At 39.7% G+C, this 25,187-nt stretch overlaps 1 protein-coding gene across 1 annotated transcript in view; it reads right to left on the bottom strand.

Annotated features, from left to right (window-relative positions):
• aig1 (androgen induced 1) overlaps nt 1-25,187 on the bottom strand; it is a 64,969-nt gene that overhangs the window by 32,109 nt on the left and 7,673 nt on the right. The window contains exons 2-3 of the mRNA XM_088939715.1: nt 15,681-15,836; nt 1,742-1,843 (exon numbers count right to left, since the gene is read on the bottom strand). Of these exons, the coding sequence (XP_088795841.1) occupies nt 1,742-1,843; nt 15,681-15,836 (258 nt within the window). The remainder of the gene's footprint in view (nt 1-1,741; nt 1,844-15,680; nt 15,837-25,187) is intronic.

Below are 25,187 nucleotides of genomic sequence, written 5' to 3'. Positions count from 1 at the left end.
GAAAGCCAGGCACAGGACCCGCTCACAGGCACGGAAGACCGGAGTGATATCCAGCGATAAGGATAGGAGAGCCAGCTCAACATCCAATCACGGATGCCGGGAGAGACAACCGGAGGAAAGCCAGAATTTAGGAGTGTATGTCAGGACGGCATAACACAGAATGACCCGCTCACAGACACGGAAGTCAGGAGTAGCATCCCACGATTAGAATAAAAGAACTGAAAAAAAAGCCCAGAGAAAAAGAAAAAACTGCGGAAAAAACAAAAGGCGCCGCTCGCGGGGTCGAAAATGGCTCAGCATTCTGTCACGGATGTCGGAAGAGACGAACCGTGGAATGGCAGGAGAGCGAAAATAGACCCTATGCGTAGCGGTGAGATGGGGTATAGCCCGGGCTCCGCTGTTCAGGAAATGCCGTATAGAAACCTATGCCCTCAGGTAGTGGATGTGGGGCGACCTGGTGCTAGGCGGGTTTCAGGACATCCAAATGTCAATGCTGAGTGAAAGCAAATGAAAGACCCGGAAATATATAACCCCAGAGAGAGAGAAACACCGGAAGGACAGCAAAGCACCAGAAACAAGAGACAGGACAGAGTAGGAGTGCACTCTGGCTGCAGAGGGCGTGACAAAATCCAATGAAACATTATGGAGATTAATATGTAGTCCATGAAATTTTCTTTATTTCTCAGCCAAAATGCAATATTTCAAATTAATTCCTTATGTTAATGCTGACATTACTGAGAAGTTCCAATTCTTTATTGAATCCCCAAAATCTCAGAATAGGTCAGTCTTTACAGGATTTCATATTCATTATATTAAAACAACAAAGCTATAACATACATAAATGCTTCGGCAAAAACTCAAGGGTTACAAACCTCCTTTATTTCCTTACAGTTCATACCTCAGTATGCATAAGAAAACACCAAAACACCTTCAAGAATTGACCTTAAATTGGAAAAAGTCAAAGAAATGTGCAAAGTGCAGACAATCACCACTGCAGACTTTTATTAACATGTTCACTAAAATCCACTAGTGTGAATTACTGGATTGTAAAACATCTGTGAACATCAAATGGACCCCAAACCAAGCTTAACCCTTGACAGCAGCCAGGGAATCCTCACCACTAAATCACATTCTCCATTCCTAATCTCTAACTGCACCCTCCAAAAAATCAAGGTTTTCTAATGATCCCCTTAGCAAAAATGTCCCAAATAATGAACTTTTTTTACTCATTTTAGCACCTTTATGGTGTACAGTAGCAATGTTGCACTTTACTAAGGCCATTCCCACAGAGATTGTATGTTGCTGAATAGCCAACTTTTTAGTTATACTGTAGTTGAATGCAATATGAAACAGCTTGCCATTTTAAAGCATTTCCAGCAAAGGCTAAAACAAAGGAAACAGCAGCTCTGTTCATGGAATAACAGGCCAGTCAGTAATTACCGGGCCCCTAAACTCTAGAACGAATCGAAGGATGTAATTTTAAAATATGCCGATTTAATAGGCAAATCTCATTGAAAAGTGAAAGGTTTTATTAAAGAATCACATAGACATGACAGTCTACAACATGCCATGATGAATTGTGAACAGAGAAACAGATTAAATCCACTTTGTGTTGAAATGTATTAGGAGTTCTAACATTCATACTCATAGGCTCAATGTCCAATCCTTCCGTTTTATTAAGTCAAGTTAATTTTTTAACTCAAGTTAAAATGACATCTTTAATGGAACTTTTTATTCTTACCATTCCGTGATTTAGCCACTGCGGGATGAAGTTGTCCAGAAGTCTGGGATAAACAAGATCTCTGTCATAGAGGTAGAGGGTCCAGAACATTGTCACCACAAACTGAGTGAAAAAAATAGAGGCAAATTGTGAACAAAAGGGTAACAGAGGAGACTATTTATTGCTTAAATAGATGAAAAAAGATGTTCTTACACCATATTTGAAAGGAGAAACAAAATTACTACAGTAGATACCCCATTTGAATTCAAATTCTACGCATGGGTCTTTATTTAAAAAAAACAAATCAAATGATGAGATAATGTATTTAATCCCACAGATGACATTTCAATATAAAGGTTTAAGATTAAATTTAATACTGTCATGGTCTGGTCGGGTGCCTTGTTTTCGGGTGTGTTTTTTCATAAGACCGCTATGTGCAAACTTAGAAAGAAATCCTCAGGAATTTTGGCAGCCCTAAAACTCAATAGCTTGTGTTTGATCTAATGCAAAAATACCCTCACATTGTTTCATTCACTAAAAGCCCGCTAGCAATTTATCTATTTTTACAATTTCCTCAAAGATGTATTTGAAACACTGAACTTATATACTGTAACTTAACTTATACATACAGACAGGACAGATGGAATTACAATGTGGGCACAATTAAATAAATACAGTACTGTACATGTAAGATTGCAACTCCTGGTTTAATTATTAGAAGTATTACTGCACCTGATTCAAGAACTGAAGCAGATTTCAGTAGATATCAACAAGTGAATGAATTATTGATTGGTTTTGATGCTGGGATATTCAGGTCCATTCATGATACTCAGATTTCCTTTATCCAGTTTGCTTCCTTGTGTTACACTGATGATTCACAGACTTTAGTTCTGCTCAGTCCTGACACTAGTGATTAGTAAGGCTTGACTATCATTAGCTATACAAGACTACTGCCTTTTTGGTCTAGATTGCTCACTTTATATTTATAAGTCCCTCTTAAATTAAGTAGTTCAGGTGGGCAGCTGCACTAGAACACACTAAAAACTCTCTCCCATTTTCACAGTTCCTTCGGCTACGACAATTATGCAGCAACGACATCGATTTCCAGAACCAAGGCCTCAAAATGTACTACAATTTCATCAACAGAGGATACCCCAGCAGTGTTATTGACAGGGCCCTTGCTCGAGCCAAAAACACCCCTCGGACCATTAACTCAATGAGGAACTCCCGCCGTAACAACCGCATTCCTTTGGTGCTTCCCTACCATCCCAACACACTTCTTATCCCCAGGACTATTAACGACAACTTTTCCATCCTACAGGATGATACCTCCATTGGGGCTCTCTTTTCTGACCGCCCCATCATCCCATATTGCTGATCACCTAATCTGCATAACCCTCTTATTCACAGCTCCCTTGACCACCCTCAGCAACCATCCACACCAGGCACTTCCCCCTGCAACAGAGCTCGCTGTATCACCTGCAAGTACACATCTAACACCACACTCATTCAAGGCCCTTCAGGACAATTCTGGATCACCCAGATGGCATCTTGTACCTCCAGCAACCTTATTTACTGTATCTCTTGCAGTAAATGCCCAGCCATCTACATTGGAGAAACAGGAAGGAGACTCGGAGACCGCTTCAGAGAACATGTTAAGGTTGTGAAGATTAAAGATCTCTCCAAGCCCATTGTTTCGCATTTCACCTCTGACGGCCATGATCATACTAATCTCTCCGTCTGTGTTCTCAAAGACGGTTTTCCGAACTCATACATCAGAAAGACTACAGAAACCAAAATTATCCTGCACCTTCCCCCTTCTCTTAACGACAGACTACTTCTTCTAAATTCTCTCTATTCATTGTAGGTTTCATTTCACACTTCTCTTCACCTATCCTGACTTCACACCTCCTGATTGGCCTCTCTTTCTGTCCCCTGCTCCCGCCCCTCGCTCCTCCTCTTTCCCAGCTTTTGTTCTCCCGCTACATTACCTTTGCTGACTGCCCTGTCTTAGAAAGATAGATAAGACTTTATTAATCCCGTAGGGAAATTGATGTGTTACAGCAGTCTAGCCCAAGACAAGCAAAAACAGACATCAGAATAGTTATAAAACAAAAGACAACAAAATAAATATAAAATAAAAATAAATAAATACATAGGTGTGTGCAAAATGTGATGATCATAGTCACTGTAGAAACAATAAAATATGTGCAAAATGTGCATAGGTTTATACAGACTGACTGTCCAAAAAGTACAATGGAGCAAACATGCTGTCCATAGACGAACAAATGAAGGGCTAACAGTCCTAGCCTAGGGCGGTGTTATACACCCTGACAGCCGCCGGGAGGAAAGACCTGCGGAAAAGTTCCCTTGAACACCGTAGCTGGAGCAGTCTGTTGCTAAAAGTGCTCCGCTGCCCAGTAACAGTCCCATGAAGCGGATGAGATGAGTCTTTCTCACACCTGAAGAAGACTCCATGGCCGAAACGTTGTGTTTTCTTCCTTCTCTTTTCAGCATGGAATAAACCTATTACTTGTTCCTTTGCCTCTTAAATTAAGGTGGGTAGCTGCGTCAGCATGCGTAGGCTGCAAAGGAACAAGTAATAGGTTTATTCCATGCTGAAAAAAAGAAGAAAGAGAACACAACGTTTCGGCCGTGGAGCCTTCTTCAGGTGTGAGAGAGACAGGGCAGTAGGCAAAGGTAAAGTAGCGGGAGAACAAAGGTTGGGAGGGAGGAGGAGTGAGAGGCGGGAGCAGGGGACAGAAAGAGAGGCCAATCAAGAGGTGTGAAGTCAGAATGGGTGCAGAGAGGTGTGAAATGAAACTTCCAATGAATGGAGAAAATTTAAAAGAACAGTAGTCTGTCGTTAAGGGAAGGGAGAAGGTGTGATCCTAGCTGCAGAATAATTTTAGTTTCGGTGGTCTTTCTGATGTATGAGTTTGGAAAACCGTCTTTGAGAACACAGACGGAGAGATTAGAGTGGTCGTGGCCGTCAGAGGTGAAATGAGAAACAATGGGCTTGGAGAGATCTTTAATCTTTACAGCCCTGACGTGTTCTCTGAAACGGTCTCCGAGTCTCCTTCCTGTTTCTCCAATGTAGATGGCTGGGCATTTACTGCAAGAGATACAGTAAACAAGGTTGCTGGAGGTACAAGATGCTGTCTGGGTGATCCGGAATTGTCCTGAGGGGCCTTGAATGAGTGTGGTGGTGGCTGTGTATTTGCAGGTGATACAGCGAGCTCTGTTGCAAGGGAAAGTGCCTGGTGTGGATGGTTGTTGAGGGCGGTCAAGGGAGCTGTGAACAAGGAGGTTACGCAGATTAGGTGGTCGGCGATATGAGATGATAGGGCGATCAGAAAAGAGGGCCCCAATGGAGGGATCATCCTGTAGGATGGAAAAGTTGTGGTTAATGGTCCTGGGGATAGGAAGTGTGTTAGGGTGGTAAGGAAGCACCAGAGGAATGCGGTTGTTACGGCGGGAGTTCCTGATCGGGTTGATAGTCCGGGGGGTGTTTTTGGCTCGGGCAAGGGCCCTGTCAATCACACTGCTGGGGTATCCTCTGTTGATGAAAAATGAGTACATTTCGAGGGCTTGGTTCTCGAAGTCGATGTCGTCGCTGCATAATCGTCGTAACCTAAGGAACTGTGAAAAAGGAAGAGAGTTTTTAGTGTGGTTGGGGTGAAATGAGCTGTACAGGAGGTAGCTGTGTGAATCCGTGGGTTTGTAATAAACTGAAGTGGACAGTCGGGGGTAGTTGATAGACAAGTGGATGTCTAGAAACGGAAGAGTAGTGGAAGATATGTTAATCGTATATTTGAGGGACGGGTGGAAGTTGGTGAAATGGTGCAGGAAGAACTCAAGCTGATCGTTGGAGCATGTGGCGGCACCGACGCAGTCATCAATATATCATTTGTAGAGGTCAGGGACATAGCCAGTGTAGGAAGCGAAGAAGCGTTCTTCTACCCAGCCGACAAAAATGTTGGCATAGCTGGGTCCCATTCTGGTGCCCATGGCAACTCCACTGACCTGTTGGTAAAAAAGATTATTGAAAGAGAATGCGTTCAGTGTGAGGACCAATTCTGCAAGGCGTACCAGGGTGTGGGTCGGTGGATCAAGCACTGTGCGTTTGTCCAGCATGTGCTTGAGTGCTGTAAGGCCGTCATTATGGGGAATGACGGTGTACAGAGATGTGATGTCCATGGTAAAAATGTAGCATTCGGTACCCTGAAATTGGAAATCATTAAAAAGTTGGAGCGCGTGGTTGGTGTCTTTGATGTATGAGGGAAGATCTTCAACCAGCGGTCTCATGAGGCTGTCGAGAAAGGCTGAGATGTAAGTAGTTGGACAGTTACATGCTGATACGATGGGGCGTCCAGGGGTGTCCGGTTTGTGGATTTTGGGGAGGAGGTAAAATTGAGATACCTGTGGATGTTCCATGATGAGCTGGTTTGCCTCCTGGGGGAGCTCATTACTGCTGATAAGAAGAGAAATGGTGGATACCACTTCCTTTTGGTAGTCAGTGGTAGGGTCCTGTTGGAGAGGGAGGTAGGCAGAAGTGTCAGTTAGTTGTCTAGAGGCTTCAGAGATGTATAGATCCTTACGCCACACCACAACAGCGCCTCCTTTGTCCGCTGGTTTGATGACGATATCATCCCTGTTGCGGAGAGACTGGAGCGCCTGATTTTCTCCTTGTTTACTCTATACCCAGTAAACATAGGTCTAACCTCACCCAAGGAGAAAATCAGGCGCTCCAGTCTCTCCGCAACAGGGATGATATCGTCATCAAACCAGCGGACAAAGGAGGCGCTGTTGTGGTGTGGCGTAAGGATCTATACATCTCTGAAGCCTCTAGACAACTAACTGACACTTCTGCCTACCTCCCTCTCCAACAGGACCCTACCACTGACTACCAAAAGGAAGTGGTATCCACCATTTCTCTTCTTATCAGCAGTAATGAGCTCCCCCAGGAGGCAAACCAGCTCATCATGGAACATCCACAGGTATCTCAATTTTACCTCCTCCCCAAAATCCACAAACCGGACACCCCTGGACGCCCCATCGTATCAGCATGTAACTGTCCAACTACTTACATCTCAGCCTTTCTCGACAGCCTCATGAGACCGCTGGTTGAAGATCTTCCCTCATACATCAAAGACACCAACCACGCGCTCCAACTTTTTAATGATTTCCAATTTCAGGGTACCGAATGCTACATTTTTACCATGGACATCACATCTCTGTACACCGTCATTCCCCATAATGACGGCCTTACAGCACTCAAGCACATGCTGGACAAACGCACAGTGCTTGATCCACCGACCCACACCCTGGTACGCCTTGCAGAATTGGTCCTCACACTGAACGCATTCTCTTTCAATAATCTTTTTTACCAACAGGTCAGTGGAGTTGCCATGGGCACCAGAATGGGACCCAGCTATGCCAACATTTTTGTCGGCTGGGTAGAAGAACGCTTCTTCGCTTCCTACACTGGCTATGTCCCTGACCTCTACAAACGATATATTGATGACTGCGTCGGTGCCGCCACATGCTCCAACGATCAGCTTGAGTTCTTCCTGCACCATTTCACCAACTTCCACCCGTCCCTCAAATATACGATTAACATATCTTCCACTACTCTTCCGTTTCTAGACATCCACTTGTCTATCAACTACCCCCGACTGTCCACTTCAGTTTATTACAAACCCACGGATTCACACAGCTACCTCCTGTACAGCTCATTTCACCCCAACCACACTAAAAACTCTCTTCCTTTTTCACAGTTCCTTAGGTTACGACGATTATGCAGCGACGACATCGACTTCGAGAACCAAGCCCTCGAAATGTACTCATTTTTCATCAACAGAGGATACCCCAGCAGTGTGATTGACAGGGCCCTTGCCCGAGCCAAAAACACCCCCCGGACCATCAACCCGATCAGGAACTCCCGCCGTAACAACCGCATTCCTCTGGTGCTTCCTTACCACCCTAACACACTTCCTATCCCCAGGACCATTAACCACAACTTTTCCATCCTACAGGATGATCCCTCCATTGGGGCCCTCTTTTCTGATCGCCCTATCATCTCATATCGCCGACCACCTAATCTGCGTAACCTCCTTGTTCACAGCTCCCTTGACCGCCCTCAACAACCATCCACACCAGGCACTTTCCCTTGCAACAGAGCTCGCTGTATCACCTGCAAATACACAGCCACCACCACACTCATTCAAGGCCCCTCAGGACAATTCCGGATCACCCAGACAGCATCTTGTACCTCCAGCAACCTTGTTTACTGTATCTCTTGCAGTAAATGCCCAGCCATCTACATTGGAGAAACAGGAAGGAGACTCGGAGACCGTTTCAGAGAACACGTCAGGGCTGTAAAGATTAAAGATCTCTCCAAGCCCATTGTTTCTCATTTCACCTCTGACGGCCACGACCACTCTAATCTCTCCGTCTGTGTTCTCAAAGACGGTTTTCCAAACTCATACATCAGAAAGACCACCGAAACTAAAATTATTCTGCAGCTAGGATCACACCTTCTCCCTTCCCTTAACGACAGACTACTGTTCTTTTAAATTTTCTCCATTCATTGGAAGTTTCATTTCACACCTCTCTGCACCCATTCTGACTTCACACCTCTTGATTGGCCTCTCTTTCTGTCCCCTGCTCCCGCCTCTCACTCCTCCTCCCTCCCAACCTTTGTTCTCCCGCTACTTTACCTTTGCCTACTGCCCTGTCTCTCTCACACCTGAAGAAGGCTCCACGGCCGAAACGTTGTGTTCTCTTTCTTCTTTTTTTCAGCATGGAATAAACCTATTACTTGTTCTCTTAAATTAAGTGCAGTCTGTTTCTTCTGTTCTCATTTTTCATTCTGTATCTGGAGTTGCCGATTCACATTGTAAACTAAGTGTCATACACTGACCTGTGCATTACCCACACTGTCTAAAATATGTTTGATTGAGTTAATGCTTCTTAAATATTAAATATTTAAATGCATTTGTTGAAGGCTCAGTGCTTTATAATAAAGACATTGAATGCTAAAATCAGCCACAAGCAAGAGGAACAGACAGTTCCAGGGCTGATGTTTTCTTATCAGCATACCGTAATTAATCCCTTAGAGCTGAGTTCTCTTTTTTTTAGCTGTTACTTCAAGCAAAATATGCCTTCTGTAAGAAGGACAGCAGCAAGCTTAAGAAAAGATCAAACACACTGAAAAAAGTACAGTACTATTGAGTATACAGGCTTTGAAATGGGTATTTAAAATTCCTGCTTTGCTAGGCTGCATCTTCAGTGGAATTCCATCTCAGCCCTACAATCTCTTTGATCCTGGCATTTCAAACTGCCCTCTGCTCTTCTAAAAACTTATTTGCATCAATAGCCCCGGTTTATGGATATAAAAGATTCTAGTTTTGCTTCACTTTCTCGAGTTGTATCAACATAAACCTCTCCCCTGCACACTGCATCTTCACTCCTAGTAAATAGGAAGTGGGACAGATACAGTACGCAGAATGTCTGTCTCTAGTTTGTAACCATTCTTAAGGTACTTATGTTACACCAGGAATTAAAATACATGCAACCATTGAGTATCTAGTTAGCTTAAAACCTCCACTAGTGTTTTCATTTATTGTAAAAACTTTTGACTGTTATTAATACAGTTCAGCTCGTTTAGCTCGTAACACCAATCAAATCTTATTGGCTCAATGTAAGGTGTGCCTAATCGATTCCATTGTTTGTCCTCTCTACACATTAATAAAGCTAAAAGGCTGCTTTTACAGATCTATCAGAATTAACTGTTCACATAAAACAAAATGGATACAATTTCAGTAGAAGACAGACATAAAATCATGACTGAGAAGGCAAAACATGCAGTTAAAAGATTTGAAGAACGGGAAATATCTAAAACACAGTGTATAAAACCACAGTCTATACTGTAACTAGCTAAACAGCTGCTAAAGCTTTGATGTCAAGAGTAACTGTCTTACTGCCGACAATCCGCTTAATTAGAATTAGTTTTTGTAGCACAAACATTGCCTTATTTTTTGATAAATTGAAATCAAGTTCAGATTCTTGGAAATGTTCATCACCTTCCCAGGATTTGTGGTGTATTTGTTTTCATGCTTCCTCCCAAACACCTTACTCATTCATCCCAGTGCTGTATGTTTGCATATTCAGTGCAGAAACCAAATCGAAACAGGGGACATACTGTACTAACTTAGTTTGGTTCCTTTAACTCCTTTGCAGTCTGTTGTCTCGTGACCTTCAATCTTCTTTAGCAGCCCAATCACTTATAAACAATGCAGGACACATCTGGCAAATTTACTTCATTTGATTTGTAGTAGCAAATTAATCCAAAGACCTCATCCCTGTTTCTTAAAAGAAACAATGGGATCAGCTTCAACAACATACAGTAGTTGGGTAGATTACAACAGGAACCAATAGGCCTTTGTGTAAAAATGTGCCTCCTGATCTCAGTTTTAAAACCACTTAGTTTTGAGTTATTTCATTTGTGTTTTACTGTGTTTTCATAGGTTTAGGTCGTAAGTAACTTGGAAGATCTTGTATATTTGAAAGGTGTCACCTTAGAGTTTTCCCTGTTGAAGTCTAAAAATATTTTTTTAAATGTAGAAACAGGAGCCTGGAAATGTACCCGGTTATACTTCCATGAACTGATATTCAAGAGAAACAATAACTTTTTTGAATCGTAGCTAGTGACCGGAATTGAACATAATATTCTAAATAAGGTCTTACTAGTGGTTTGTACAATTTTAACATAACATCTCTTGATCTAAATTCTATGCTTTTAACTGTACGAGTTAACATTCCGTTTGCCTTTTGATTGTTTCTCCACATTGTCTAGAAGATGAAAATGATGGGCCCTATAAAGCCCTAGGTCTTTTTCATAGTTTAGTGCTTGTTTGGACTTTCACATAAATTTAATGGCCGACGTTTTTTTCTACCTACCTGTACATGTAAAACTCTACATTTGTCCTCATTTAATGTCTTCTTACATACAGTATGTTTGCCTAGTGTTGAATTCTGTCTAAATCTTTTGGAATTTGTTTTGAATCTTAAGCAGTCTTTTCTAATCCTCCTGCTTTTGTATAATCCATGAACTTAACTAAACTCCTAACTATACTGGAATTTACAGTATATGGAAAAACAAAAGTAACTTCTCACATATCTGGAATACATTCACAAAGATATGAGGAAAATTACATTTTTTGTAGTCAGTACACTGATATTTTATTTAACACACATGATTCAGCTATATTATGTGGATTATTGGGATAGGCTCTGGCTCCCCCATGACCCTGTATTGGATAAAGTAGTTAGAAAAAGAATGGATGAAAGGTACAGTATAGCATCAAAAGCATCGATCAACAAGGAGTCTACTGTGAAAGACACAGGCCACCAGCACATGTGGCTACAGCTGTAAGCTGTACACCTGCAATGCACTTGTGACGAGGGCAGCTCTCCCTGTCCCCCAGATTTGTTCCTCGTTGACTGTGGGCTCTGAGGACAGATAGCGACACATCCTAGACGGTGGATCACTGTTGCTAAAAAACCTGTCCTCTGCTGCGGTAGAGTTCTACACTGTCTAGATTTAAGAGGGAGTGATTTTACTTCTGTAACTTGCTTTGAACCAAGTTCCAAATGCCTTTTCTTTGTGGGATTCTGACCCGTACATTTCAAAGAGCCTGGACAAGCCTGTGCCTGTTCACTGGTTTCTGAGTAACAGAGGCCACACGTGATCCTGGCTCATCACACAGATGTTCCACGGGACTCAGGTCTGGTGAGTAGGGCATCCATTAAAGAACTGTCACATTCTCATCTTGCAAGAAAGTCTTCGTTAGCTGTACTGGATGTGCACTGTTATATAAGGACAAGCCCACATGAAGGGCAGTACTTGAGGACACGGAACTTGATCAACATAGCTCTTTGCAGTCAGATTGCTGTCAATCAGTGCAAGCAGTATTCTGTAGTAACTAGACAATGCCTGCCCTGACCATCGAACTTCAACCTCCCCCCATTGATCGGTCTGCTGCACACAACAAGTAATATACTGTATTGTTCTGCCACACTTGCTGTCATTCGTTGGGGTAGTCTACAAAAATATTGATTCACTGCTGGTGAGTCCACCTGATGTATTTCTCCAACATATTGATGGTACAAAGGTGAAGTTCTCTTGATAAGCAGGTTATACTGGTTCCTTTTGTGTTTTCCTTCTTTGTTTTTCTCCCACTTGACATCCAACAGGTTACAGTAAATCACCTCATCACGTGTGCCCAATCAACTCTCTCACTAAGGAGGTATTTGGTGCATATACAACAGACAAGTCCCTTGAGTACATTATAGTTTGTTAAGAATGATTAAACAATCATAATGAAGCTCAACACATTTAAACAAAACACAAAATCAATTTACTTTAAAAAAAACACATACATGCATAGAGTTATTTTTTATCCTTAGTATAGATCACAGGTATAAAGATCAGTTATTTTAACACAAAACAACCTACACTGGTCCACTGGTATGGGATGCCTTGTAACGTGGTGATGCTGAAAGCCATATATCAATTTCCAGATCTTCAGTTCCACCTGCACATGTGTTTAGCAAGTGGAGTGAGGTTTGACTCCAGTATTACTAATTAGGAAGGGAAAAAAAACCAGGAAGGTTTTTCTTTATAAAAGAAGCCAAAAAGCTTTAATCCAGGTCCTGCAGAAAGTAGGTGATGATTCAGAAATACACTACATTTAAATTAAAGAAATCTGTAAACATGGAAGAGCATAATCTGTATTCGGCTGACCTCCAGAAAAAAAGTGTAATTTGTTCTCTATACCTTAATAAAGCAAGACAAATATTTTCCCTGTACCTTATAAATACAAGGCACAGCTTGAATCCCTTTCAATTCTGGCATCTTGGCCTGTTGCCATTACCATCACTTTATATACAATTTAAACATCTCTGACCAAAAGGAAAAAAGAGTACCAAGTCCAATTAAAATATTTTCCGAGTAATTATCAGATGGTGATCACGAACGCAACACATATGAAAGCCAGCAGACATTAAACACTTCCTTTTTCAGCGGAAAATCTCCTGTGCCTGTTTTTCAGTACGATGCAATAGCATGACACCCAGGACAGATAGATGATTTGCAATTTGCAAAACAAATCCATGTCATAACTCACACAATGCATATCACTGTCCCTGCTCACCTTATGCAAACGTTATCAACTTGCCCAGATATATTGGTGTGCACAGTTAGAACGCAGTCATTGTGTGTTAAGAAGAGCCTTTTGTGCACATCATTGATCTCAGCTTGAAGTCAGGTCTGACAAGTGATCGTGCTTGTCACTGTTAGGGTACTCAGTTTGAGCTATTCATTTAATAATAATAATAATAATAATAATAATAATAATAATAATAATAATAATAATAATAATAATAATTCATGCATAACTTCCCACCTAGTTAAGATACAGCATGTGCCAATTGAGACATAGTGCAGTATGTGCCAGAAGCTTCAATACACAATAGATCAGGTCTTCATCCACTGAATTAAGGCAGAACTGAATGAAGGCCAGATTGCGGAATTTCTGAAGAATGCCAGGGTTAACACCCTTACTCAAATGACATCATGGGATCATTAACAACCAAGAAGTCAAGACCTCAGTTTACACGTCTCATCTGATTTCTGCAGTATGGTGTCCTCGCTCCAGAGGAATGAGTGCGACTGTACCTATTGCTCCACCTACACTACTTAAAGCAGCAACCTAGCTTTTATTGGAGATTTCCAGTTCCAGTACAGATCAGTTGCTTGGCTCCAGATAAGGCATCGGTAGGATAGTTGAATTTTAATTTGTTCATTTCCTTTTCAACATACTTTGAGTGAGTGTGATTTCTTTAGTAAATTCATTAGAAAGCTGCTTTTTGCCAGACATACACTTATTTTCATTCTATATTTTCAATAAATTAGCCTTTTCTCTTTTTCTTTTTCTCAAAGAAGATGCACGAAAGAAGGCACCAACATTGCCTTTTCACATATTATAACAGTTAATAACTCATCTGTTATTGTTGATTTGTCTGTGTCTGAAATTACTGTTTCCCACTCAGCTCCGCTAAACTATATATTACTTTATTAATATTATCTATGAATTGATGTAAGACAGGAATCCACAGAGTGTGCACCCTAAAATAAAAGGAGCCACTGACTCTACAATATAATGGTATAGATTAAAAATCAGCTCAAATTTATTTCATATGAAGTTGCTGAGGGAGACACAGTGCAGTGCAGTGCAGTGGTTAGCATTGCTGCCTCATTGCACCGGCACAGGGATTCAATTCCTGGGGTGCTATCTGTGTGGAGTTTGTATGTTCTCCCTGTGTTTGCGTGGGTTTCCTCAGGGTGCTCCATTTTCCTCCCACAGTCCAAAGACATGCTGGTAGGTGAATTGGCATCTGTAAAATTGGCCCTGGTTTGAGTGTGTGCATGTTTGTGTCTGTGTGTGCACTGTGATGGACTGGTGTCCTGTCCAGGATGTATCCTGCCTCTGAACTGGATAAGTGGATGTGAAAATGAATGGATGGATGAAGGCACGGGTTTACAGGCCTACATTGTTATTCTTTATTTACAATGGGAGATACTCCCAGTGTTTAATTCCTATATTTTCAGTATATGAGGTACAGTACAGTATACAGTATAAACTTGGTATATAAAGTGCATTAATGAAACATCTCTATGCATTTCAAGTAGCTTAATGCAAGGGTTCCCAGTTCTGGTCCTGGAGGTCCAGGCACTTGCTGCTTTTCATTCCAGCTGAGCGTAAGTACTGTACATCACTGATGCCTTCATTGATCTAACTATAGCTTGTTTCGAATATTCAAAAGTGTTGTTTTGGCTCAAGTGCTGTGATTTCATTTATTTCATTCTTAGAAAATGTGATAGATAAAAGGCAACCTCCAACACTTCTAAGAGCTGAAAATAGTCAACCATTTCAAATTAATCCTATTATTAAGTCAATGTAGGGTTCAATTGTGTAACTGAGAACTTGGCTGGAACGAAACGCAGCTGGTGTGTGGTCCTCTAGGATCAGGACTGGGAGCCCCTGGCCTAATTAAGTACTAGCTTGCAGTTTGCTTGCAGTATAAAGGCTAAATGGAACAAGCTAAAAGCTTATAACAAGTCTGATTCAGAAATGTAAGCAGTATTATATGTCATCAGCACTTTGACTGTTCATGAATGTTTCTTTCAGGCAGATTGCAGTAGCGTGCTTTTGTGGGTGTTGTTTTGCTGCTATATGAACTTAGTTTCCTTAATAATTTAAATGCACAGGCAAATTTGATCGATTTCACTTGCAGGGTACAAGGTGGGACTGCATCAGTCCGCCACGGGGCACACATGAGAGTATATGCAGGGCAATTTAGAGACACTCATTAACCTGAAAAAACATTGGACTATGGGAAAAGTCCATTGACATTGGACTGTGGGAGTTAACTGGAGCATCTGGAGAAGACCTATATGCAATAAATGAAGATTTTTTAATCGAACATGGAACCCATAGAGTTGAAAGTACCCCATAACCAATGCAGCGTACTGTATAAAACATAGTGAAAACAGATTTGTTTTTATTTTCTCAGTAACAGTGAAGGGTAGAAAAAACAAAGTGTGAATTGAAAATAACAAAGCCTAATGAAATGTAACCTAACGCATTTTGCAATTTCCAAATTATTAATGAGTTTCTTTTACATTAAGTGAAAACTAATGGTTTAAAACATTTAATGAGGCGATAATTACAGAAATAAACTTTGCAGTTCATTAAAAACATATTTAAAAGTAGCATTATCAAGCTGACACTGCCATAACCTTTACAGTATATTCCAATGCTGTTCATGTCCGGAACCCATACCAGTGTTAAATACGTATCTGTCCTTCTATCTGCAGTTCAAAAACACTTACCACTCCAACAGGGAAAGCTAAGACTGCCATCATCCAGTCCCGCAGACTGATGAGCTTCTTCAGTTGTCTCTCCTGCTCTTGACTCTCACTACCTTTCATCAACAGGCTGGAGAGATCAGTCAGTACACACACCCCGAAGAAAACTGCTTGAATGACCTGTCAGGAAAACAAAGGGAGGAATGAAGTTATCTGAGGCAAGAGGCTAATCCTAAATTCAGTCTCTCCTCTGCATTCCTGTACTGACTGTATACCCCACTGACTAAAACATTTCCTCTCAGCTTAGTTCTATCTTTTTACCAACATAATGTACAGAACTAGAAAATCACAATCATAGAATGACATTAGGACATTACAGCTCTTATTGTGACTTCCTTATGCCACAAAGAAAACATTAGGACAACAACAAAAGCACATTAAAAATGATTGGGATTGTCCACAACTTTAAAAATGGTTCTGTATTCATAATAGGCTGGAGGCTTTAACAGCATGTGTGCAGTCAACAAATCAAAAATGCCAAAGAAATGTATTTCCAATGCTTGTAGGTCAGACCTGCTCTTAGGGGAAAAAATGTATTTGTGCGTTTGTCTCAATAAAGTATTAAGCACAACCGGTACTGCACAATAAAATGCAGCCTAAGAGATGCCAGAAGCTACTGAAAAGAGATGGATACAAGAATATGCAAGGTGTGTGAGAGCTTCACCATAGCAGGGATGGCATCACATTTGCACCAACTCTATAAGTGGTTTCTTTCAGGAGCATCCAGAATTAAAAAGTAATAAAAAGCTTGGTGGTGAAGACCCCTGAAAAACACTTCTTAAAAACCATTTAAGGACAGTATTACTAAGCAGGTTTCATTCAGTATGTCACCCAACAACTGACTTCTAAACCAGCTACAACCCAATTCTGGAATGAAGTGGCCATCTTTGAGACTTCGGGCACAAACAAAGACGTGAAAAGCCAGTGAGATGGTCAGTGTGACATTTTCTTTAACAGGAATGTTCCCTATGCTTACTTAGGAGGAGGATACCATTGGTGTCAAGAGTGTATGCAACAATGACAGTGGAATATTGACTCCCACCAGTATGGGAAGAATAGTCATAAGGCATTCATTGATTCCAGTAAGAAAATCATTAAGGTGGTTTATAAGCTCATTTTGGATGATGGCAAAAACATACTCTATTTCCCTGAGGGAAGCAACATCATATGTCATATCACCTGATTTAGAAAGACATGATTGCAGTACAGCACTTTGTGGGTTTTCAGACATAGTAAAGACGAGAAAAAGGATAGAGAGACTATGTTTAGGACACTTTTTTTAGCCTGTGCGTGAGCAGAGTGGATACAGAAGAGGGCTTCTCAGTTGTAATTACAGCTGCCGAAAAACATTATTGTCTCTTCCTGGTAGCTGATGACCTTCTTGCCTTCAACGAAGTTCATGACTAGAAGCTCTCAGAGTTCATTCTTGTGCTCCCATTATTAATAACTGATAATTGGATGGCTTTGTGACAGTGTTAGAAGAGAAGACAAATGCGCTTGTCTTTTGTTATCCCTAGCTTTCAAATTGTTCTTGACGGAATGGGATTTTGTTCCTATGGAGTCTAGGATGACTGTTGGTCTCAGTCTGTTGCTGATTCATCTGCCTTTGCAGTCATTGAGATTCTGGCATTTTCTTTCACTAGCTCCATCATTCTGGGCTTGAGAACCCATGGCTGGAGGATAAGTTTAGTTAAAAGATATTATGGTGATCTATGTCTAGTTTAATAATGGTATTATTGTTCATCTAGGACAACTATCTATAATTTGAGATTCCACTGTGTATCTGTCTTAATTCCTTTTCACCACACTATGAAAAGATTTAGTGAAATTTTCAACAGTAAAGCTCATTTTCAGCTTCACCTTAAATAGCCAGGTAGCCAACTGACTACCTGTTGGCTATAATACCATATAAATAATTACAACCACATTTTGATGGGCATTTTAAGAACCCATACAAATAAATTACAATTATATACAACCTCGTTCAAACAGCTGGTTCAAAACCTATGAATAGTATGCAAACTCTGAAGATTTGTTCATAACCAAGACAGATATTCTAAAAATATCGTTCAGGATTCTAATCGTTTTCATTATTCCTATATCTTAAATCTGTCTATGGGCCACGCATCTCTAAATCTGTCTATACAGTTTATCTGTAACAGCATTTTGTTTTAATACATCCAATTTTCCCATTTACTGTATTTCTATAAATTTATTAATTAGAGAAAGCACTTGAAACTATTTTTTAGCACTTCAAGATCATTTTAAATTGAATTAGGGCAACAGACCTATTGCACAAAAAAATCTCTTAAAACCCACAGACCTTCAATTTCCTATAAGGGATAAAACTGGCACAATAAAACCAGTGTGAGTCATCCCTATGTAGACAGTTAATGAAGATTATTTCCAGCTAACAGTGTGGCTGGAATTTCTCATTCCTTGACATCATTTTTTTCTTTTATACAGTACACAGTACACAGTACACAGTAGACCCAATAAAATTTCCTGCTGTTGTCACAGTTGTTTTTTCAAGATTTCATGGAACCCATTATATTAATAAAACCCTTGGCCATTCCATTGCACTAGGTCAATTTACTTCACTATAGAGAACCTAATGATTACAATGTTATAACGCTTGAATTTATTTTTTGTGAACCATTTTTAATTTACATATTGCAAAAACAGAACAGTACAACACAACGGCATCTCCTATCCCAAACCCACAGCATTAGTGGTATATCCTTCCAAGTTTCCACACCGATTTAATCCAAGACACAGGGGTGACTGCTTGCACAATATGTGAAATGTTTCTCTTTTTCAGGAGAAGAGTTACAGTATAATGGCAGCACTAACATGCCTCTGAACAGAACTTCTCTGCATGGCAGTACAGTTTGTACTGTTACAAGCTTTTAAGCTGAATGGTATGCTAACAATGTCAGGAAATTAACTTTAACTGCCTCCTTTACCTCAAACAGGGATATACAATGGGGTCTGCCCTCTCATCGTGGGAAATATGGTCATTGAAGAAACTGGACAAGCCTCATCCATTTTTCCTGGATCATAAACTATATACAGTAATTTAGTAAAGAACAGGTAAAATGTTCATATTTATCGGTACTGAGTACCATTAAAATAGTAGTTCAGGCTTGACTTCTGGCTGAAAAAAATTCAATATGGTGTCTAAAGAAAAAAATCACGTTTATTTACGCCACTTTCCATTGCAGTAGTATTAAAAAAAGGAGTTAATGTAAAAAAAGGCAACATGATTTCCGATTCATTAAATGAAAGCAGTTGTGTGTTATAATAGGATAACACCTAGCAAATGGTGTTACCCTGATCGCACATATGATTTCTCAGTGTCGTAGATGCCAGAGACTTGGCCTTCATCTACTTCAGTTTTGATCTGTGCAGTACATGGGTTTTATCAGCATTCATATCATCACTTTCTCACCCAAATCCCAATATAGAGACAGGAATACTCCATGCAATACAATCAAGACACCTTTGCATTGGTTTCTGCAGACATACAGTAATTATTATGTAATACTAAAACATCTTGTTTTCAAATGAGACTCTTATATCATTGCGATGTCTGTTTTTCTCCATCGTAACAAATCTAGATGGATAGCCCATTTGGCAGATGAATGTAGCATGCATACGTTTCAGGATAAAATAGAAACATCAGTCATGAGTATAAAAGACCTACTCCGATGTCAAAGAGGTATAAATACATAAAGTACAAACAGCAGCTGCTAAGTGAGAATGGAGAGACCAAATAAAAGCAACAGATATTAAATGCTCAGTCTTACTCCATGACAAAGTACCACTGTCACCAGCACAGTGCCAAGCAGCAGAATTATTGCAGCCTTTACCCACAAAAAATAATAAAAAAGAGGGGGCATCATTTGAAAAACCAGCCCTCTCAATTCTCTTCCTTTCTTGAGTCCTTATGATATGGCCAAGAAACCGATTCTAGATAACAAGGCATTCCTCCTGTACAGTAGTCAAAAACATCAGAGAAAAGAAAATCTCACCTAGTAAGAAATAAAAATAAATTCCACTTTTACAAATAGAAAATTTCCCAACACATAAAATAGCACAAGAACACATCTTGTAAAACAATACACACTTAATCACTATTACAATATATACAATTTTTGGTTTGAAAAGGGGACAAGTGTGCATGTCCTAATGATTTTTAAGCCTCAAGTCAATTTTTAAGGATTTAACACACGGTGTGGGTAAGGATTTTATTCATTCATGGAAATGTAATCGAGGAGTCAATGAAATAAAGCAGTGACCATGTTTAAAATGATTTTTAAATTGTAGTTGCATGTTAGGAGCTGTGCTTTGAGGTCCCGGAGGGTGAACAGTCTCAGATTGAGAGGCATCACAGCTGAGCTCCAGCAAGCTGTGGCTCATATGGGTTTTTTTCAAGAGTCTGACTGGATGGTCATGGTCAGTTTCCCCCTGGCCAGTTATTTCACTGCAAACAAGTGTCCAGCTTGATTATCTTGTATTCCAGAATGCCCAACTCCATTCGAGCTCCAGTTTTGAGATCAATTGCTGACTAGCTGCCATTTGTGCGCATACATCTTCAGCTATTCAAGCAATTCAGGAACTCTCTGTAAGCATCTCAGTTTTCACAAGCCATGTCTGCTCTTTCAATGGCCATCTTAGCCAGTTCGGGAGGATCAAACTCTTACAGCCTCTTTGTGGAGAAGGACAAGAAGAGCCTAACTTATTCCACATGCCTGCCATCTCAGATAAATCATATACACATACAGATGAAGGCAATGAGAAAACTACAGTAAGAAATTGTGTAGGGGAGGGGGGTTGCCAAGAGGGAATCTAATCCTTTTATGCCCATCACATGATCTCACCTCTTTTAATTTGTGCAAAATAATAGCATTCCACATGTGGAGAATATCTTTATAGTATGATATTTTGACTTGAAATTAGTCCTTTTCAATCAGCAGCCTAAAAAACTATTTATAAACCTCTCTACTGATGTCATTTACATCATATGAATGTTTCTGCTGCTTCATTTTTACTCTTACCATATGTATTTGCCCTGATATAGTTGATTTTCCAGTTTACTCTTTCTATAGAATCTAAATCCATCTATTATTATTATTATCATTATTATTATTATTATTATTATTATTATTAAGAAAACAGCATATTTCTTGTAAAGGTCATGATAGCTATAAAAACTCTTCTAGCAAAAGCCACTTCCTAAAAGACTTGTGGACTGTACAGACAATGATACTGACAACTACTTAAAGACCAAGATCCAAATGTTTAAATACAACTTTTTGTTTTACTGGCACTTGTGTCTTGTGAGATTTCTACCTATAAATGCTTACAATTTTTTTCCTAATCAAATAAACCTTTACTTGTTCCTTTACTGTATAAGTATACTATCTATCATGCATGGGCACCAATTTATACTGTATGAGTCTTGTAGACTATTTAGACATGCATATTGTACATCTCTTTCCAATCAGCCTTCTTCTTTCTAATGAAACTATTGGACAATATGTACAGTAAAGCACCGTAGTGGAATTCTTCGTAATTCACCAGCTTCATTTGCCACTCAGCTTATTGAGAGTACTTCTTCACAAAACTGCATCATTCCTATAGATTTGCAGGATAAGTCAGTAGATAAACTTGTGAACTTGTAGTTGTATAAGAGAAAATACATCAAGTTGTTTTCAACTATGTTTTTTTTTTCTCTGATCAGTTGACTTTCCAATAGTTATACTAAAATGAGTGCATTCTGGATTTCTATCCACTTAAATGAAGGCAACTTTTTGAAAAAGTAAGTGTTCCACAATGATTCAGATCTGCATAACTGTCAGTACATATGAGTCTCTGACGCTAAGAAATCAACACATCTCAGTCTCCTTACTCTGGAACAGGAGACTCTAGAAACTTTACAAGAAACTTTACAAGAGAAATGGCTATGTGGAATAAACTACATAAGCGAACCAATTGCTCCATGCAATTACTGCATTACGTCCAAAATTTTACTATGGAGAAAACATACCTACTTTAAACCACTGGCTGAACACTTAAGATACTTTGTCATTAACATTTTAAAATTTCTGAATTCACATTGAAAGGAAAGTCTTTCCATAAAGACTTCAAGATCTGATTCATACTGGTGTTTCCCTTGACACTATAAGTTGAATTTTGACCCATAATGGCATTTTGGTGTGTAGCAAAGGCATTTCCATTCTTCTATTTTCCATAACCATAAACGCCTTACAGTTAATAGTTAACGCTCCTTTCTTTATACAACATTGAAGAAACAAAGGAAATCCCATTCTAGCTCATATTTTTAATGACCTTCACTCAAAAAAGGATTTGCAATTTCACTATGAGCTAGCTGGCTTTTCTTTATTTTTACATACACCTTGCAATGCCTGCCTGTCACGTCTGATCGGGGACAAGACTGTCTATATAATAATTGCATAGATTCATCTGCTAGATTTCAGGGGCAAAACAGAGAACTGGCTTCCTCGGTCTCTGTTTTTCTGTTCGGGGCTCCAGAAAAACCTCTAGTAACTGTTACTATTTAAAAGAGGGTTTTGAATGTCAAAATTACCTGGGACTATTTTTGAGACCCTAAATTTCCTGGGACGATATTTTGACTTCCAAAAATCCTGATTCAGTTAGGAATTCCCAAAATTCCTGATTTATTTTTTAATAACTGATTAATAACTGATTCAGTTAAGCTTTCTTCCCAGACTTTATGTTGTTTGTCGAGCTCAATACTGAACATTTTACATGTGCTTTCATGACTGGCAGAATGTGGATGGGTGTAGTTGTCTGCTTTTTGCGACAAGAATATTCCATGCTCACACCTGGTGCTCCAGCTGAATAATAACTTGACCTTTGTCCCTCACAGCAGCAATAATAGCTATGGTTGGAAGGATATTGGCAATTCATTGGAACTCTCTACCTTGGCATTGTTAAATTCTATTTTTATTTAGATCTTATTTATTTATTTTCAGATTTTTATTGTTTGGCCTCGTGGTGTCAGGGGTAACTTGGAATGAGTACCAGTGATTTGGTGGTTGCATGATGGACAGTATTCTTATTGTTCTGCACTGTATTTGTTATCTACAATTTAAAAAAAAACACAGAAAGCTTTTTAACATTAAAATTAACAGCTTGACTATAGTGTTTTCGATGAAGGTTCAAACTGGATTTGCCTTTTCTTTCTTCATATTAACTAAAGGAGAAGAACGATTGAAAATAAATAATTTTATCACAGTTCTGAAAAGAAAACTCACAACATAAAGCATACTGTAACAAGAGTAATGCTTTTAAAATAAACACAAACTATCCAACCAGTTAAAAATAAATGCCTTTGCACTGTACTTTGGAAAATACTAGGAGTGGGGATTTCCATTACTATGTCCCAGTTCTTCCTTTACAAAGAGAGCTATTATTTTCTGTACAGTGACTTTTGGTTCAGTCAAAAACAGAATTCTAATCTGTTAGATGGATACTGCGCTCATTTTTGGTGGATTTTCATCTTTTCTCCAGATATTTAACTTGAATGAGAATAGCTAAACTAATTAGAAAATATTTACTAGTCCTGTTTCACACATTTCTTGACTACAGCCACACTCCTTTGAGACCTAAAATGTTCACCATTTACTGAATGGTTTTACTGCATTCAGTGAAACTCATATTCACAGCTACCGAAGCTTGTAGACATTGTTTAACAATAGTTCAAGCTCTTCTGTCGCTTGTCTTTCTTGTTATTAAAAATCAGAAAAATGACACCCACCACGTACTGTACCTAGTTAAAACACAGAGCAGAAAGTCATCTTCGTTGCCTAAAAATGCTGTGAATGTGTGTGAGAAAACAGTAAAATGCTATACAAGCTCGTAGATCTTCTTATCTTATACACTGGGGCCTCACACCGAGAACTGAGCCCCTGGGAGTGAAGAAAACAAATTCCTCAGCGAACATTTTCCACATTTATTTATGGCGTCTTCCAAATCATTTCTGCGTACCGTGCTCCACATCGTGTAGCATTCTACGCTTAACAGCTGCCTCCGAAGGGACAACTGGGAAATCATTTTGGGCATTTGACAATGCTTTTATCTGCCCCACGCGCCACTGTGGAAGGAGTGAGGTAATCAGATCTGGGAGCGAGCATGCGGGAAGTCAGTGCTTCCTTAGGGAGCTCTCCTGCCACAGCAGTTCACACACCACTGAGCTGAACCTCTTTCCTCTGACGTCCAAGGCACAGCTGAGTCTGACTCCAGCCAGTGCAGCACCTCGACATCAGGGATAAAACAAGAGTTGCAATGAACACATCACTGCACTTTCCAGTTTTTTCACTCCCATTTTTAGTATCGTGTAGTACACAGTGGGTGTGTTCTAAAGAGGTTAAAGGAATTTGTTGTAGTTACTGTCTGACAGATACACGGGGCCTATAGAAAATCTACACACCTTATCCAAAGTAACACATTTTGTGACCTAACAAATAAAGACGCATTAAATCAGAATTTATTTTACTCTTTACACCTCACACATTATATTTAGACATTTTAACACACTATCTCCATGTGAAAAATAAATTCCCGAACGTTCAACATAACATCTCAACATAATTTGTTGAACATTCTCACAATGTACTATGCTTGGTTCAAAACCAACACAGCACATCAGCCAAAGAACACCATCCCTACTGTGAAGAATTGTAGGGGCATCGTCATCTTCCTGGGCTGTTTTTCATAAGCAAGCACTTGCCAAGACAGAAGGAAAAATGAATGGAGAAATGTCCTTGAGGAACACCTGCATAAGAAAACTGAAACTGGGAACTGAAGTGTACTATTCAACATGGCAATGACCATAAGCCAACTGACAAAGCAACAGTAGAGTTTTTAAAGAACAAAAAGGTAAAGATCCTCAAGTGGTCCAGTCAGAGCCCTGAGCTCAATCCAACTGAAACTCTATGGAAGGACTTGAAGGTTGGAATTTACCCACAGTCCTCTCTCAATCGGACTAAATGGTTCTGTAAGAAGGAATGGAAAGACACTGCTACAGTATATCTAGGTGTGCTACTTTTATATAAACTTATCCAAACAGAATAATGCGTGTAATTCAAGCAAAAGTTGCTTCCATCAAGAAGTAACTCAGGAGTGTGGATACCTATCCAGCTCTTTTTCTAGGTTTTGCAGAATGTTTGAGTATTTTTTTACTTGGAGTTTGTGTGTAAATACAATGTACAATGTGTAAATAAAGGTAAAATACATTCTGATTTAATGTGTCTTGATTACAGGCTGCTAGGCCACCAAATGTGTTACTTTGAAAAGGACAGAAAACATTCTATAGGTACTGTACATCTAAATTAGTTTATAAAGTTACAAAACTCACATTGTTAGCAGACTACAAAAGCATATATTGTTATAAAAGACAATGGCCTTAAAATAACCTTTAAT

Source organism: Atractosteus spatula, chromosome 2 (genome assembly GCF_055471065.1).
Source record: "Atractosteus spatula isolate fAtrSpa1 chromosome 2, fAtrSpa1.hap1, whole genome shotgun sequence".
Lineage (NCBI taxonomy): Eukaryota > Metazoa > Chordata > Actinopteri > Semionotiformes > Lepisosteidae > Atractosteus > Atractosteus spatula.
Note: the sequence above shows the minus strand (reverse complement) of the source record. Positions and strands in the feature narration are given on the sequence as shown.